This window comes from Pteropus vampyrus, unplaced genomic scaffold, assembly GCF_000151845.1.
Source record: "Pteropus vampyrus isolate Shadow unplaced genomic scaffold, Pvam_2.0 Scaffold42, whole genome shotgun sequence".
In the NCBI taxonomy this organism is placed as follows: Eukaryota; Metazoa; Chordata; class Mammalia; order Chiroptera; family Pteropodidae; genus Pteropus; species Pteropus vampyrus.
In genome coordinates, this window is record NW_011888823.1 from 4,092,029 (window position 1) to 4,105,257 (window position 13,229).

Below are 13,229 nucleotides of genomic sequence, written 5' to 3' on the forward strand. Positions count from 1 at the left end.
GAAAGGGTTACATGTGATACTGTGTCTGAAGTACATAGTACGTAGTAGGTATTCAAAAAATATGGTCCTCTCACGAGTCCTAAATGCTGTTTTGACTTTCCTCACTACCTTCACCCCTAAAATTCCTGCTCCAAGTCTGCATCCCATAATTTTCAGGATGCTTATCCACTATCAGATCCACCCCGTGATTTTTTACACTTGCCCTCCGGTGTCTGACACCTGCTACCCAGCTTCCATTATTGTGCCCTAGTCCTCACCTGCTCTTCCAGAAGGATGGGCAGGGCTCAGGTAGGGCATGCCAGTCCAAGGGGAATTTGTCACTTGCCCAGCCATAGTTGGTGGGCAGGCTCCTGTGGGTGCTATGAAAGAGCTCCCTCAGACATCTGGAAAAGCTTCCAGACTTGTATCCCCAAGTTCTACTGGTTCATGCTGTCCCTTCCTCCACTCCGCCCATGTGGGTTGCTTCTCCCTTGGGAGCTTCCTGAAAATCCGCTGTGCTTAGGGCCACACAGACTGCCCCTGCCAGTGGGTGTGTTGGTGGTGCTGCTGCTGTGTTCCTGTCTGTGTAGCTCTGCTTGGGGTGGGGCCGGGAGCACCAGGCAGTGACTTTGCATCTGGACCTGGCAGTGGTCCTGCTGTTTTGCACTCTGTGTGTGCCTTGGGGCGTCTGAGTTATGCTTATGCACCTTGGCAGTATCTCTGGGTCACTGTGTCTCTATCTGGTGTGAGCTCTCTCTCCTGTCCATTTAAAATCTGCCTGCGTTTTCAGAGCCAGATAGAGCCAGGTCTTCCGCTGCCCCTCCCTCTACCCGCCTTCCCTCCAGACCTGGTTTCAGTTGCATGCATCTTGGAGGTCCTCCCGGGGAACAAGGAAACATTGCAGGGGGCTGGATATGCGTCAGATGGAGCTGAACAATGCCGGTGACAGCCAGGCCTCTGCTAGCCCTCGTTGCTGGCTTCCCTTCCAGTCTCTGCTGCTGGCTAATTGGGAGTAAGAGAGGGCTTCCTGTGACTGGGCCACAGATGGATTTAAAGGAGCAACAAGGAGCTGGACGGCTCTGCCCTGGGGACCTCTGGCTTCCGGGGCTCCTGGTGCAGTCCATCAGAGCAGATGGGGTTCCAGAACACCAGCCCTTGACTTGTGCTAATTGTGCGGAAAGATCACACTCACTCCTCCTGTCGCTGCCATCTGGGGCCCAGGAGTTGTCCACATAAGTGAATTTTCAGATAAACGAAGCTTAGGCCATGTAAGAAGCTCAGAAAAATAAAAGGTGGATTTTTTATTTCCTCGATGGAAATCTTTTGTTTTGTATTATGCTGTCCTAAGCTCTGACGTAACGGTAGATAGGTAGATGGGAACTTAGAAATCAACTACCTCCTCGTATTCTATTATCGTTCCTCAGTTCCTTCTCCTGTAAAGTGAGTGTAAGAGAAGAACCTACCTCACAGGGTTGAAGTGAGAATCAGACAAATCGAGACGCATGAAATGCTCAGAACAGAGCCTGGCACTTAGTACCCACCGTGCGATTCGCTGCTCTGTAAATGAGGACGCTGAGGCACAGAGAAGGGTAAGGCGAGCATCCGGCTCAGGGAGAAGGGAGCTAGCATTTCCTAAGCATGCGCTGTGTTCCAGGGGTTTTGACTTGTGTCATTTCAGCCAACTTTATTTAGTTCTCCGACCACTTTTTAAAGGTGGTCTTTTTACCTCCATTTTACAGATGAGGAAACTAAGACTGGGGAAGGTTCAGTGGAGTCTCAACAGCCGGTCTGTGGCCAAGTGCTGTTTGAGCCCCTGCCTGACCGCCAGTCTAGGGCTTTGTCCATCCCGCCTCTCGCCCTTTGGTTGGAAACTCATGGCCTCTCAGTGAGTTCGGGAATTTGGAAATGAGGATCCATAAACGAAAGGTGTTAGGATCTGTCAGAACGGAACTTGCTCCCAGCTTCTGGGTTCTGATTAGATCCAGAGAGGTATGGAGTCGGGTGATGAGGCAAAATGACCTTCAGGAGTCCAGGAAACATAAACGCCACAGATGGGCGTCAAGGATGTAGAATTCTCTCCTGGGTAAAATGAGGTCGAGTTAGATTTTCATCCTGTTCTTTCTTTTGACCAGCCTTAAATCTTTGAAAAAAGGAGGTAGGTAGACATTGGGAAGGGCTTCTGATGGTCAGCAGCATCGGGCAGCGATGTGGGCATCTTAGGGAGCTTGGAGAACCAACAAAAATTCAAGGTGTCCTCTCAAATGTGAGCTTTTTTTTTTTTTTTTTTTTTTTTTTTTTTCCTTTACTTATACTTCACTTGGATTTTCCAGAGAACACTTTATTTTTGGAATAATTCAGAACACTGTGTCCCCAGAGCGTGGTGGCCGTGACGACAGGTTTAGTTAGACTCCTTGATTCTAAAAGCTTTTTTTTTTTTTTTTTTACATTTTAATGTTTCTGAAATTGAAATGCATCTTAAAATTGAAGTGTACATTTCGGGTAGCATTTCCCCACATCGAAAGCTTTTAGCCAATCTGTGGTGCCTCAGACAAGCAATGGCATCTTCGAGATCCAGAAACAGGGCAGTGAACACCAGCAGTTTGCAAAGCACCGACATGTATGAAAGGGAGAGTCCCGTAGCCCATTGTCACATCCGGCGAGCAGACTCAGGTCGGCTTTAAGAAGGCAAGGGGACCCTCTGAGATCCATGTGGGGTTGAGTGTGGCCCCCAGACCAGGAACTCTCCATCCGGGGGCCGGGCTCAGCACCTCCTCTCCCTCCCCCTCCTTTCATGCCTCCTCAGCAGCTCCCGAGCCCTTTGCCTTCTTGGGTTTCCCCCTTGTGCTTAGATTTTTTTTCCCATGCATCCTTCCTGCCCTACTGTTATAGCAAAGCTTAGGGTCAAAGACTTTTGTCCCTTAAGGTTCTTATCTAGGGACAGAGCCCTCAGTGGGGAGTGGAGGGGGTGGGATGGGCATTCTCCCACTGGATATAATTTCTGGAAAAACAGATGGACTTGAATCTCAGAGAAATAATAGCCCTCTTCATACCTCCAATACAGCAGTTACTGGGCTCTTTTATGATCCTCTGTCGACATGCCTGCCTCCTCCACTGGGCCACAAGTGCCCCTCCTGGGCTGGGCCATACTTATCTGCCTCTGTCTCCCTAGCTGGGAACCTGGCATCAAGGGCCCCTCACTTGGTGTTGCTGAATGAATGCATGGCCTTTTTCCGCATGACTGTCACCTCCCCCTGTCCCCTGTTCCGCTAGAACCATGACCACAGACCACAGCCCTTTCTTTGACCAGATCCTTTTAGGAACTTCCTAGAAGCCTTGTCGCCTGTGCTGGAGGCCATGTCACCCAACCCTCTGCTTCAGAGCCAATGGCCCTTCTCCAGGCAGGAAGAAGAGCTGGGATTTCCCCTGCTCTTTGGATCTCAGGAGAAGGCAGCTCTGAGATCTACATGTCAAACTGCCTGTCTACTTATATAATAGAGGCCCTGCTTCCTCTGAGTCCTCCAGGCTGGGCCCCTCAGTGATGTCCAGCTTCTCCTCCATCTTACATCCCCTAAAGCTCTCTTGGTAAACTCTTGCCTCTGCTTCCGGCCCCAGCCCAGATCCTTTTCACATATCGCTTAGATGGCAGCTGCCTATTCCAGGCTGGCCTCCTGGCTTCCAGCCTTGCTTCTCGCCCAGGCCCTCTCTCATTGGCTCTGGTGACATCGGGCCCTGGACATTTGCCTCAGCCTGGTCCTCTAGGCCGTGCACAGTGCGGCCATGAATTACCGTTCGGATCCACGTTCTTCATTTTGTTGTGTGTGCCCTGGGCTCAGCTGACTGGTCTCCTCTCTGTTCTCCCAACCCTGTTATCTCTCCAGTCCACCCACCTTAGAGGCCATGCCCTCCATGGAATTCTTCCTGTGGCCCCCAACTGGACAAGCTGATGTGGCTGAGGGTGCCACCAGAGGGGAACTCTGTTCCATTACATACTGATTGTGTGACCTTGAGCTAAAACAGGCCGAGAGTCCCTACCTCAGCGTACAATATGGAACGAAAGCGAACTTGACAGTGGTTTTCTCTGGGTGGAGCAAGGCTTTGAGGCAGAGGAGTGAGCAATGGGCCTGCAAGGAGGGCCACAGCTGTGTCCCTCAGGGCCATGAGGATCATATTAGGACATATGGACTTTATCCTTGTGGAGCTGGAAGACATGGAAGGACTTTAGGCAGACGAGTGACATGTCTGAGTGTGTGTTTTAGAAATAGTTCCCTGGCTGCCGAGTGCAGACTAGATTAGAGGGGCAGGACTGAGGGTGAGGATGCACGTGTGAGGAGGCTGTTGCAATAGTCTCGATGATTCAGGGGACTGGGTGTTGGGGTGGCTGAGAGAGATATTTGGGCTGAAGAATTGTCCAGGTTTGGTGGTGGGGGGAGGAGGAGTCAAGGTGGACACTCTGGTTTCTGGCTTAATAACCATGGGTGGCTCGAGCTGGGGAAGTGGAGCGGTTGTCAGTGGCTGAACCGAGACACCCAGGAAGAGGCAGGGTAGGGGCAGGGCCATGACTCCAGGACGTGGACCAGTGTCGAGCCCTGGGCTCAGCCGTGCCTTCTTGCCCCTGCTGGTGCTTCCCTGTGGCCCCACGAGCCCTAACCTTGTCTCATGGCTATTGCCAGACCCCTCCTGGACCCCTGGCTTTCTCTCTCATGCTCCCAGGGCCTGGCACACAGTAGGCACTCGGCACAGGTTTGCTGAACTCCTGCTCTCTGATTGCCCTGCTCACTAGCATTCCACCATGAGAAATCCGGCCCAGTGTGCAGCCTCAGCCCTCCTGGAGCCACCGCCTCCGGGTGTGGGTGAGTGTGGCCTCCGCGCTGGGCCCTGGAGGTCTCAGCTTGGGTTTGAGGGGAGGCAAACCTTCAGAGGTGTTCTAGGCCTCTAGCGTGGGCCAGTCTGGGTGCTGTCTTATGCCATCTGCTAGAAGGCTCTGAAGGGGACCGTCTTCTGTGGGTGGGGCCCACTGGTCCCAAAGCCTGCTCTGCTAGGCCCACTCCACCTGCTCTGCTGTTGCCAGGACCTTCCAGCTGAAGGTGGCTGTGAAATGCCACATTCCTCCCAGCTCAAGAAGGGTGAGCACGCCCAGCTCTCCCCTTGTGTAGGGTTAGACTCTGTGGCTGGTCAGGGCTGTTGCGAGTGGTTGTGGCCAGAGGCCATAGGTGTTTGTTTGCCTGCAGAGAGAGTTCCTGTCTGGAGAGCCTCACGCTGAGTGCGTTGCAGCACCCAGGGGCTGGCAGTGGGCTGGGGCAGCCAGTGAGTGGGGCCCGAGAGGAGGGTACTCAGACAAGAGAGAGGACTGGGGAGAAAAGGGGCTGCTGGAGCTTGGGGAGTCCAGGAGGCGCGTGGCCCTGGAGGATTTCGGGGAGGTGGTGGGGCCGGGGCCCTGGCTGCAGTGCCCAGGTTGGCCGTCTCTGACTCCTCTGTGCCCCTGATTCTTAGTTGGAGCCTGTGCTGAGTTTGGGGAAAGGGCTGAGCCCCTCCCTGTCCCCAGCTGGCCCCCTGGCTCTGGAGGGGACTCTGGGCTTGGACATGCCTCCCCTCACCCCCCGCTCAGGGTGTCCCTGAGAACAGGTCCCTTCTTGCCTCCAGGAACTTGATGCACTTCCTTTCCTGACCCTGAACAGAACTCTATATAAGGGAAGGAAACAGCCGAGCAGGCCAAGAGCGAGCTCTGGTGAGGACAAGCGGCCGGCGGGGAGGGCGCAGGCCCGGGGAGGAAATGGAGACAGGATAGTGGCCACCTCCTCCCCAGGACCCCCTGCCCAGGGCCTGACACTCAGCCTGGGAGGCTGTTGTCTTCAAGTCAGGCTGGGGCTCTGCCCCTTGGGCCCCTAGCCTTGTCTTTGCTCTTGTCACCTCCCCATGGCTGATGGCACTTTGTAGCTACCTGTAGCACCTGGTAGCTACCCTTAGGTCCTGAAGGGTATACACCACCCACCTGGCTTCCCAGCCAACCCCTGGTCCCCTTGGCTGGGCCTCCCACCTTGCCCTGCCTAGCTCACAGGGGCCACTGGGGTCCTCTTCACAGAGCCCAGTAGACATGCAATGTGAACTCTGAGGTGCTGGACTGGCCACGGATGAAGGGTGGCTCTTTCCTCAGTCACAGGGCAGTGCAGGCTGGATCCTCCTGGGATCATTGTCTGCATTATTCTTGATACCCCTGGTGTCACCTCAGTGACCAGGGCTCAGAAGATGGCTGTGTCCCCGTCATAGGTTTTCTGAGTGTGGCCCCAAAAGTGAGCAGGCAGAGCTATGGGCAGGATTGACCACTCTGTGAAGGGCAGGAAGCGAAGTCTGGGACCACCCACTCCCGGCAGTTGGGGGATGGTACCCTCTTGTGCTCTGGGTCAGGGAAGAAAAGTAGACACTGGAGGTGGTGTCTGCCCACAAGTATGTTTTGTTGGGGTGGGGATGAAGGCCCTAGGTTTTAGGGTGCCAAATGGCCCCTCGTCCCTGGGCTTCGGGGCTCCTCCTCCCTGCTCTGTGCTCCCCCTCGTGCTTACTGGCATTACGAGTGTCGCTGTGTGTCTCCTTGCTTTAAGCTCCCTCCCTTCACCTTTCCCCGCTCCCTCTCCTACTCAGGCATCTTCGGTGGATCCCCAGTGCTAGCAGTACGAGTCTTAACTCCTTTGCTGGGCGTTCTAAGGTGTCCATGGTCCAGCCTGGAAAGGGAGTTTGCGGCCAGTCTTCTTCCTTCATCTCCTTCAGTGAGCCCTTTGGCGCCTTGTCTTCCTTCCCTGCCCTCACTCTGTGTCCCACCTCCATGCCTTGTTCATGTGGTTATTTTCACTTGAAAGGCCCTTACTCCATCTCCAACTTTCAAAACCTTATCCACATACCTAGGGAGCACCAGGTTCTGAGCAAGGCACCAGGACTTGTCGATGAAAATGATGGATGAGTTTCCTGCCCTCGTGGGGCTTCCAAGGGGAGCAGATGAGACATACAGGAGACAAACGAAAGCCATGTGTCCTGGAGGCCTGGCTCAGGTGCCCCCTCCTCCACGTGTCCTGCCCGAGAACCTCGAGCACTCTCTGTGCTCTCACAGCCCCTGGCTCCTCTGCCACGACATGTGCCTTATCCAGCCATGGAGGCAGGGACATGCTGAGAAGAGTGGGTACTGCAGTCAGGCAGGCTCAGGTGGCAGTCCTGGCACTGTAACTTGTTAGTTGTGCCATCTCAGATCTCAGAGAATGATCCTGGGCTCCTGGGCTTGGCGTTGACTTACTCAGATGTCCTGGAGATCTGGTAGGCAGTCTCAATGGTACCTTTGCCCAAGCTCCTGTAAAGTGAGGAGGTGAACAACCTACCTCAGGGGGGTCATGAAGTATGAAGGGATAATATATACAGTGCTGGCACACAGTGAGCATGCAAAAATTTTAGCAACTACCACTTCTACTTCAGCCACTACTGCTACTTATAGCTGTTTGACTTGGGACAAATTGCTTAGCTTCTCTGAGCCTATTTACCTCAAACACTTGTCAAAAATATTAAATAAAATGATATAGATAAAGCACCCAGCTCAGTGATATACAGTAGGTGCTCTGCAAACGCCAATTTCCTTCCCTTCCGTATACCTTTCGGTGTCATTGGAGGTGAGTGCCTAGAGTTGTTGGGGAAGGGTTGTGAAGCAGGTGTCAGCAGGAACTTCTCTGGAAGCAACCCAGGTGTCCACAGTGGATGGATAGAGAAACACAATGTGATTTGTTCATATGATGGAGTAGTATTCAGTTTTAAAAAGCAAGGCAACTCTGATACATGCGACAACATCAATGAATCTTGAAAACGTTATGCTAAGTGTATTAGTTTATTAGGGCAGCCTTAACAAAAGACTGGGTGGCTTAAACAAGAGGAATTTATTTTCTCCCAGTTCTGAAGGCTGGAGGTCTAAAATGAAGGCCCTGGCAGGGTTGGTTTCCTTGGAGGCCTCTCTTCCCGGCTTGTGGACGGCTGCCTTCTGCTGTGTCCTCACGTGGTCCTCCCTCCATGCCTGCATCCCTGGTGTCTCTCTGTGGGTCCTAATCTCTTTTATAAGGACACCAGTCGGACTAGAGTAGGGCCCACCTTAATGGCCTTATTTTAACTTAATCACCCCTTTAAAGGCCCTATCTCTTAAGTACTGCCACATTCTGAGACATTGGGGGGTCAGGACTTCAACATCCGAATTTTGGGAAATACAATTCAGCCCATAACAGTAAGTGAAATAAGCCAGGCACAAAAAGGCAAATATTATATGATTCCTCTTATATAAGGTCCCTAGAATAAGCAAATTCATGGAGACAGAAAGTGGATTAGAGGTTACCAGGGGCTTGGGGAAGAGAGGAACGGGGAGTTATTGTTTAATGGATGTGGGGTTTCTATGTGGGATGTTGAAAAGGTTCTGGAAATGGATAATGGTGCTGATTGTAGAGCATCGTGAATGTCCTTGATGCCACTGAATTGTATACTCAGAAATGGTTTAAATGGTAAGTTCTATGTCATGCACATTTTACCACGTACACACACAAAAAAGGACTAGCAAGAAGTAGCGGGTAAAAAAAGAACTTTTCTGCTCAGGATTGTATGAAATGCTGGATTTGGAGACTCAGGTTTTTCTGGTTTAATCTGAAGGCAAGGCTGTCCAGGGGCCAGGTGGATGCGGGAAGGCCAGACAAATTTAGGAGTCTGAAGTTTTATGTAACCAAGGCTGAGACCTGAGGATTGGAGTGTCATCCAGTTGGGGACCAGGTTCGGCCACTTGCATTTCAGTGAGGTGACGGGGGCAGTGCTAGGCGGGTTCCTGGGTTTTCTCCTGCTCTGCAGCGAGGCGTGCCTGGAGACCACAGGCCGAGATTTCACCGGCAGCTCACCTCTTCCCAGATGATTGACATGGGCCAAGTGTCATGACCTCAGGCCAAGCCTCAGTTCCTTCATCTGTAAAATGGGAGCAATATTACTGACTGCAGGATTAGAGAGTCTCAGGGAGATCAGGCATATGGCAGGATTAGCCCCACTGCCAGGCACATGGTAGATGCTTAACAAATGGCAGTGATTTTTACCACTAGCTGTTATGGGCACCTCTCTTTCTCAGCACTTGAATCTCTTTCATTCTTTCCGCAAATATTTAGTGTGCACCTCCTGTGTGATGAACAAGACATGCTCCCTGCCTCATGACACTTGTTTTCTAGAGAGGGAAAGAGATTATAGACAAGGAAACAAGCACATCTATATATAATTACAAATTTAATTGGGTCTGTGAAGGAAGAGATTTGGGTGCATGACAGAAAATATTATGTATGTGTGCGTGCATGTATATGCGTGTGTGTGTGTGTGTGTGTGTGTGTGTGTGTGTGTGTGCGCGTGTGTGTGTGTAATTTAAGGGAGTCAGGGAGGGCATCTCTGGGGTGGTAACATTTAAGCTAAAGCCAGAGGGTGGGAAGGACCCAGCTATGCTCACGGCAGTGCTCGGAGCATCTCAGGCAGAGGGAACAGCATAAGCAGAGGCTCGAGGAAGAACTGAGCTAGGTGTTTGAAGGACTGTGAGGAGCCCATCCCTTGTGTCTGGCTTTGGGTTCTGGACAAGGAAGATGGGCAGAGAATGCCGGTGGAGAGGAAGCCAGGCAGAGGCCAGATCATGCGATGAGCTCCCTGGCTGGGCTGGCTGTGTTCTGGCGCTTTAGACCCACCCTCATGTCCTGCGTTGGGGGGTGGTCTCCAAGGGTGTTCCCTGTTGTTGGCACTGTGCCCAGGTATCTTTGAAGTTCACCAAATACTGGTGGGTGTGGGCTGATGAATTCCAGGCATCAGCCCTGGCCTGGGTGCCTGGGAACACTCACCTCCCGCTGCACCCCCAGCTCTCCACCTCGCAGGCTCTGGAGCCGGAATACTCTGCCCCAGTGCCCTCGGGCAAATGTCTTCACTCTTTCTGTGCTTTAGTTTCTTCATCTGTGAAATGGGGCAATAGCAGTATCGATCCTATACGTTTTTCTATTAGGATCAAATGAGTCCAAGGAGAGGGCTCAGGACAGTAGCGGACGCTTAGCTAGCTGCACTTCATAAACTTTCTGTCACTGTTGTTGTGAATGGCTCTGCGGAAGTTAGTGTTTACAGGAGAGTCAGCACAGAGGGCAGAAAGGGCAGGAGTACATGCCTGTCTGGAACCAGACTTCTGGGTTAGCATCCTGGCTCCTCTGTCGAACAGCTTATTAACCTGTGTCTCAGTCTCTGCATCTACGAAATGGGATGCTCAGGATTGTTGCGAGAAAGTTAATTTATGCTATGTGTGAAGAACAGTGCCTAGTGTATAGCAAATTCCATGGGAGTATTTGCTGTGCTGCTATTTTTATTATTAGATTTTTTTTTTTTTTTTGGGTGGTAAGACTGAGCATCAGGCCCGCTCAGCGCCCATTGTGTAGATGGGTTGCTGGAGGTACCTTAGGGAAGGAGGTTCGCCTGAGGCTGACTTCCTGGGCCTGGCCTGAGCCCTGCCATCCTGCGCTGCTAGCCCTGGGGACAGGAATGAATGACAGGGCTGGCACTGAGGGCCCTTGCAGATACCCTGGAGTCTGCCCACTCTGCAGAGGGAGGGTTCCTAGTTTGCGTCCCCAGGGGGCAGTGGGAGTAATCACTGCCAACATTAGGAGTGTAGGGCCATAGGGCACCGGCCACAGAGTGGCAGGGGGCCCTGGCTCTCCCTGGCACATTCCAGGCTCCTAAGAGGGTGGCCAGGGGCCAGGGTGCCGGAGGGAAGGAGAGCGCCTTTTAAGGAAACATTTCTTTGCTTAGAGCGGAGGGGGGTTGGGGGGAGAGAAGAAACATGGAAATACACAACAAAGTGGGCTGGAAGGCGCAGTTGTGTGTGGCGGGCGGAGGAGACGGCTGGGGCACGCAGGCATTAGGCCCTCTGTCTGGGGGTCCACAGCTGCCCCTAGATCTAAGTCCTTAAGGGGTGTCTCTACCTCAGGGAAACAGGGAAGGGACTTGGAGTCAAGACGCCTGGGCCCTCATTCTTTCCACTTCCTCAGGATGGTGCTGGGAGAGAGGCCCTCCCCTGTCTCTGAGGATACCTGTCCGTTTCTGCCCCTGTCTATTTGTAACCCCTCTCACTTCTGCAATCCTGGTCCAGAATGGAGAGTAGAAGCCCACCCTCATGTAACAAGGAAAGGAGCAAAGCAGGGCACGGTCCTGTGGATCGCACCCGCTCCCACCCAAGGCCTGAGGGCCCATGGGTCATAACAGGAGCGGGGAGACGAGACACTCATGGCCTGGCTCCATGAGGTTAAAACCTATAAGCTCCAGAGTGGGGTGTGGGGCTGTTGGGGCAGGAGGAGAGAGGGAGGAGCCCAGTGCTAGATGCAGGAGTCCTGATGAATGTGCCTGTCAGGGAGAGCAGCGTCCCACGAGGGTGAGACCTTGTCTGGTGCACAAGGCAGGCGGGGAGGCCTGCAGGCCACAGACACCTCTGGGACCTTCTCTTTCTGCCTGACGCCCTCCACCCCATCCCTGGCCATTGATCAGCTGTGTGACCTTGGGCAAGTTATTTAACTTCTCTGTTCCCTCTGTACCTCGACTAGAGGTATAACGATACCTATTTTATTGGGATGTTGAAAAGATTAAATGAGCTAACGTAAGTAAAGCATTGATAGCAATGCCTGTCATATAGTACATATTCAATAAGTGTGAGATCCTCCTTTCCTTGGTCTCATATGTGATTCTCCCACTAGTCCTGGAGCGATGTTCAGTACGGGGCAATAGACGCTGAGACTCAACGCAGGTCTCTGCTGGAGAATGGGTGGGCAGGGAGCCTGTAGCATTGCTGGGTCAGGAACCAGAGATACTAGCTCCCAGGCTCTCCACCCTTCCAGAGCTTGGGGTGCACTGTCATGTGGGTATTGCCCCCTTCTGGACTGGCGTGTCAAGCCTGGGGGATCCCTCGGGCTGATCAGATGACAAAAGAGATCAGGTGGAGGGAAGGCCTGGCTGAGGATGGCCTCTATGAACAGGCAGCCCCACCCAGGGCTGCAGGCTGTCACCATCACTGCTCCACTGGGGTAGCGGCTGGGGGGGCAGGGGTTGCCCACTGTCCTGTCTGAGGAGGCAGCCACCCCCGCTTTGGCCATCCACGGCTTGTGCCCAGACACCCTCATGCCCTAGGGAGAACCTCCCCCTTTGTCCCTCTGTGGGCCCCTGCCTGGTGCTTGGGTCAGGAATTGGAGCCAAGATAGAGGTAGGAGCTCCAAGAAAAACGTGTCCCAGCTAGAAAAAAGGAACACATTGAGTCTCTGATAAAGGCCCCTGCTAATTGTCAGGGTAGAGGTTTGGCTGCCTGGCCTGGCCGAGGGATGTTATCTTAGGGTAGGGAGCAATCCAGCCCGCCCTCCTTCCCCTCCCTCTGTCTGGAGGCCCAAGTTGGCACCCCCACCCCGCATCAGAGAGGAAGATGAAGATGATGATAAAATAATAGCTCACCCATAGAGGGTGCTTTCAATTCTCAAGGCCTTGCACTTTTGTGATGCGGGTGACTTTCTTTGGAAGAGCTGGCAGGGGCCCTTCACCAACCTGTTTCTCGCACGCTTTGGGAAACTGCCAGCTGTCTACAGCTCTGACCTTTGGGTGAGATATCTTGGCATTAGGGAGAATGAAGGAGGTGACTTCCCTTTCTAGAGGTCTTAAGTATGTTTTAAAAAATTTTTAAACAAATTCTACCATATTGCGGGATATTTAGAAAATAAAGCAAAGAAAAAAAAATCCTTACTTTTATTACCTTTTAACCCACCGTTATTAAAATGCTGGTGCATTGACTTCCAATCTTTCGGCGTCCGCATATTTTTTTTAGAATTTAAAAGTTGTGACATACATTTCATTTGCCTTTTGCTGCTCCATCTCCCCACTGAGCATGATTGCCTAATAAGCATTTTCCCACGTTACCGATAGTCTCCTACGAACTCTCAAACTGGAGAGCGTCGGCGTGTGTGAGTTGAGGGAAGGGGTGTCTAGCATGGAGGTGGGGGCTGTGGAATGATCTCAGGAGGCCCTGGTTTTCTATGGGGATGAAAGATGCTAACCTTGCCCTTTCTCTGTTCCTCCCATAGGTGGCTGCCCCGTGCATTCCTCCATCCAACCATGAACTGGTGGTGAGTGACAGTCTGTTCCCCTACCCTGCCAGCCCCTCCTCCCCTCTTTCTTCTGTTCCCAGCTGCAGCTTACTTTAGACCCAAGCGTGC

General features: G+C 52.6%; 1 protein-coding gene across 10 annotated transcripts in view; it reads left to right on the forward strand.

Annotated features, from left to right (window-relative positions):
* The window catches only part of TNS1 (tensin 1), a 175,165-nt gene that overhangs the window by 49,958 nt on the left and 111,978 nt on the right, over positions 1 to 13,229 (forward strand). For all 10 annotated transcript variants that reach the window (XM_011358617.2, XM_011358616.2, XM_011358613.2 and 7 more), the window contains exon 2: positions 13,098 to 13,139. In XM_011358617.2, coding sequence (XP_011356919.1) covers positions 13,098 to 13,139 — 42 coding nt within the window. The remainder of the gene's footprint in view (positions 1 to 13,097; positions 13,140 to 13,229) is intronic.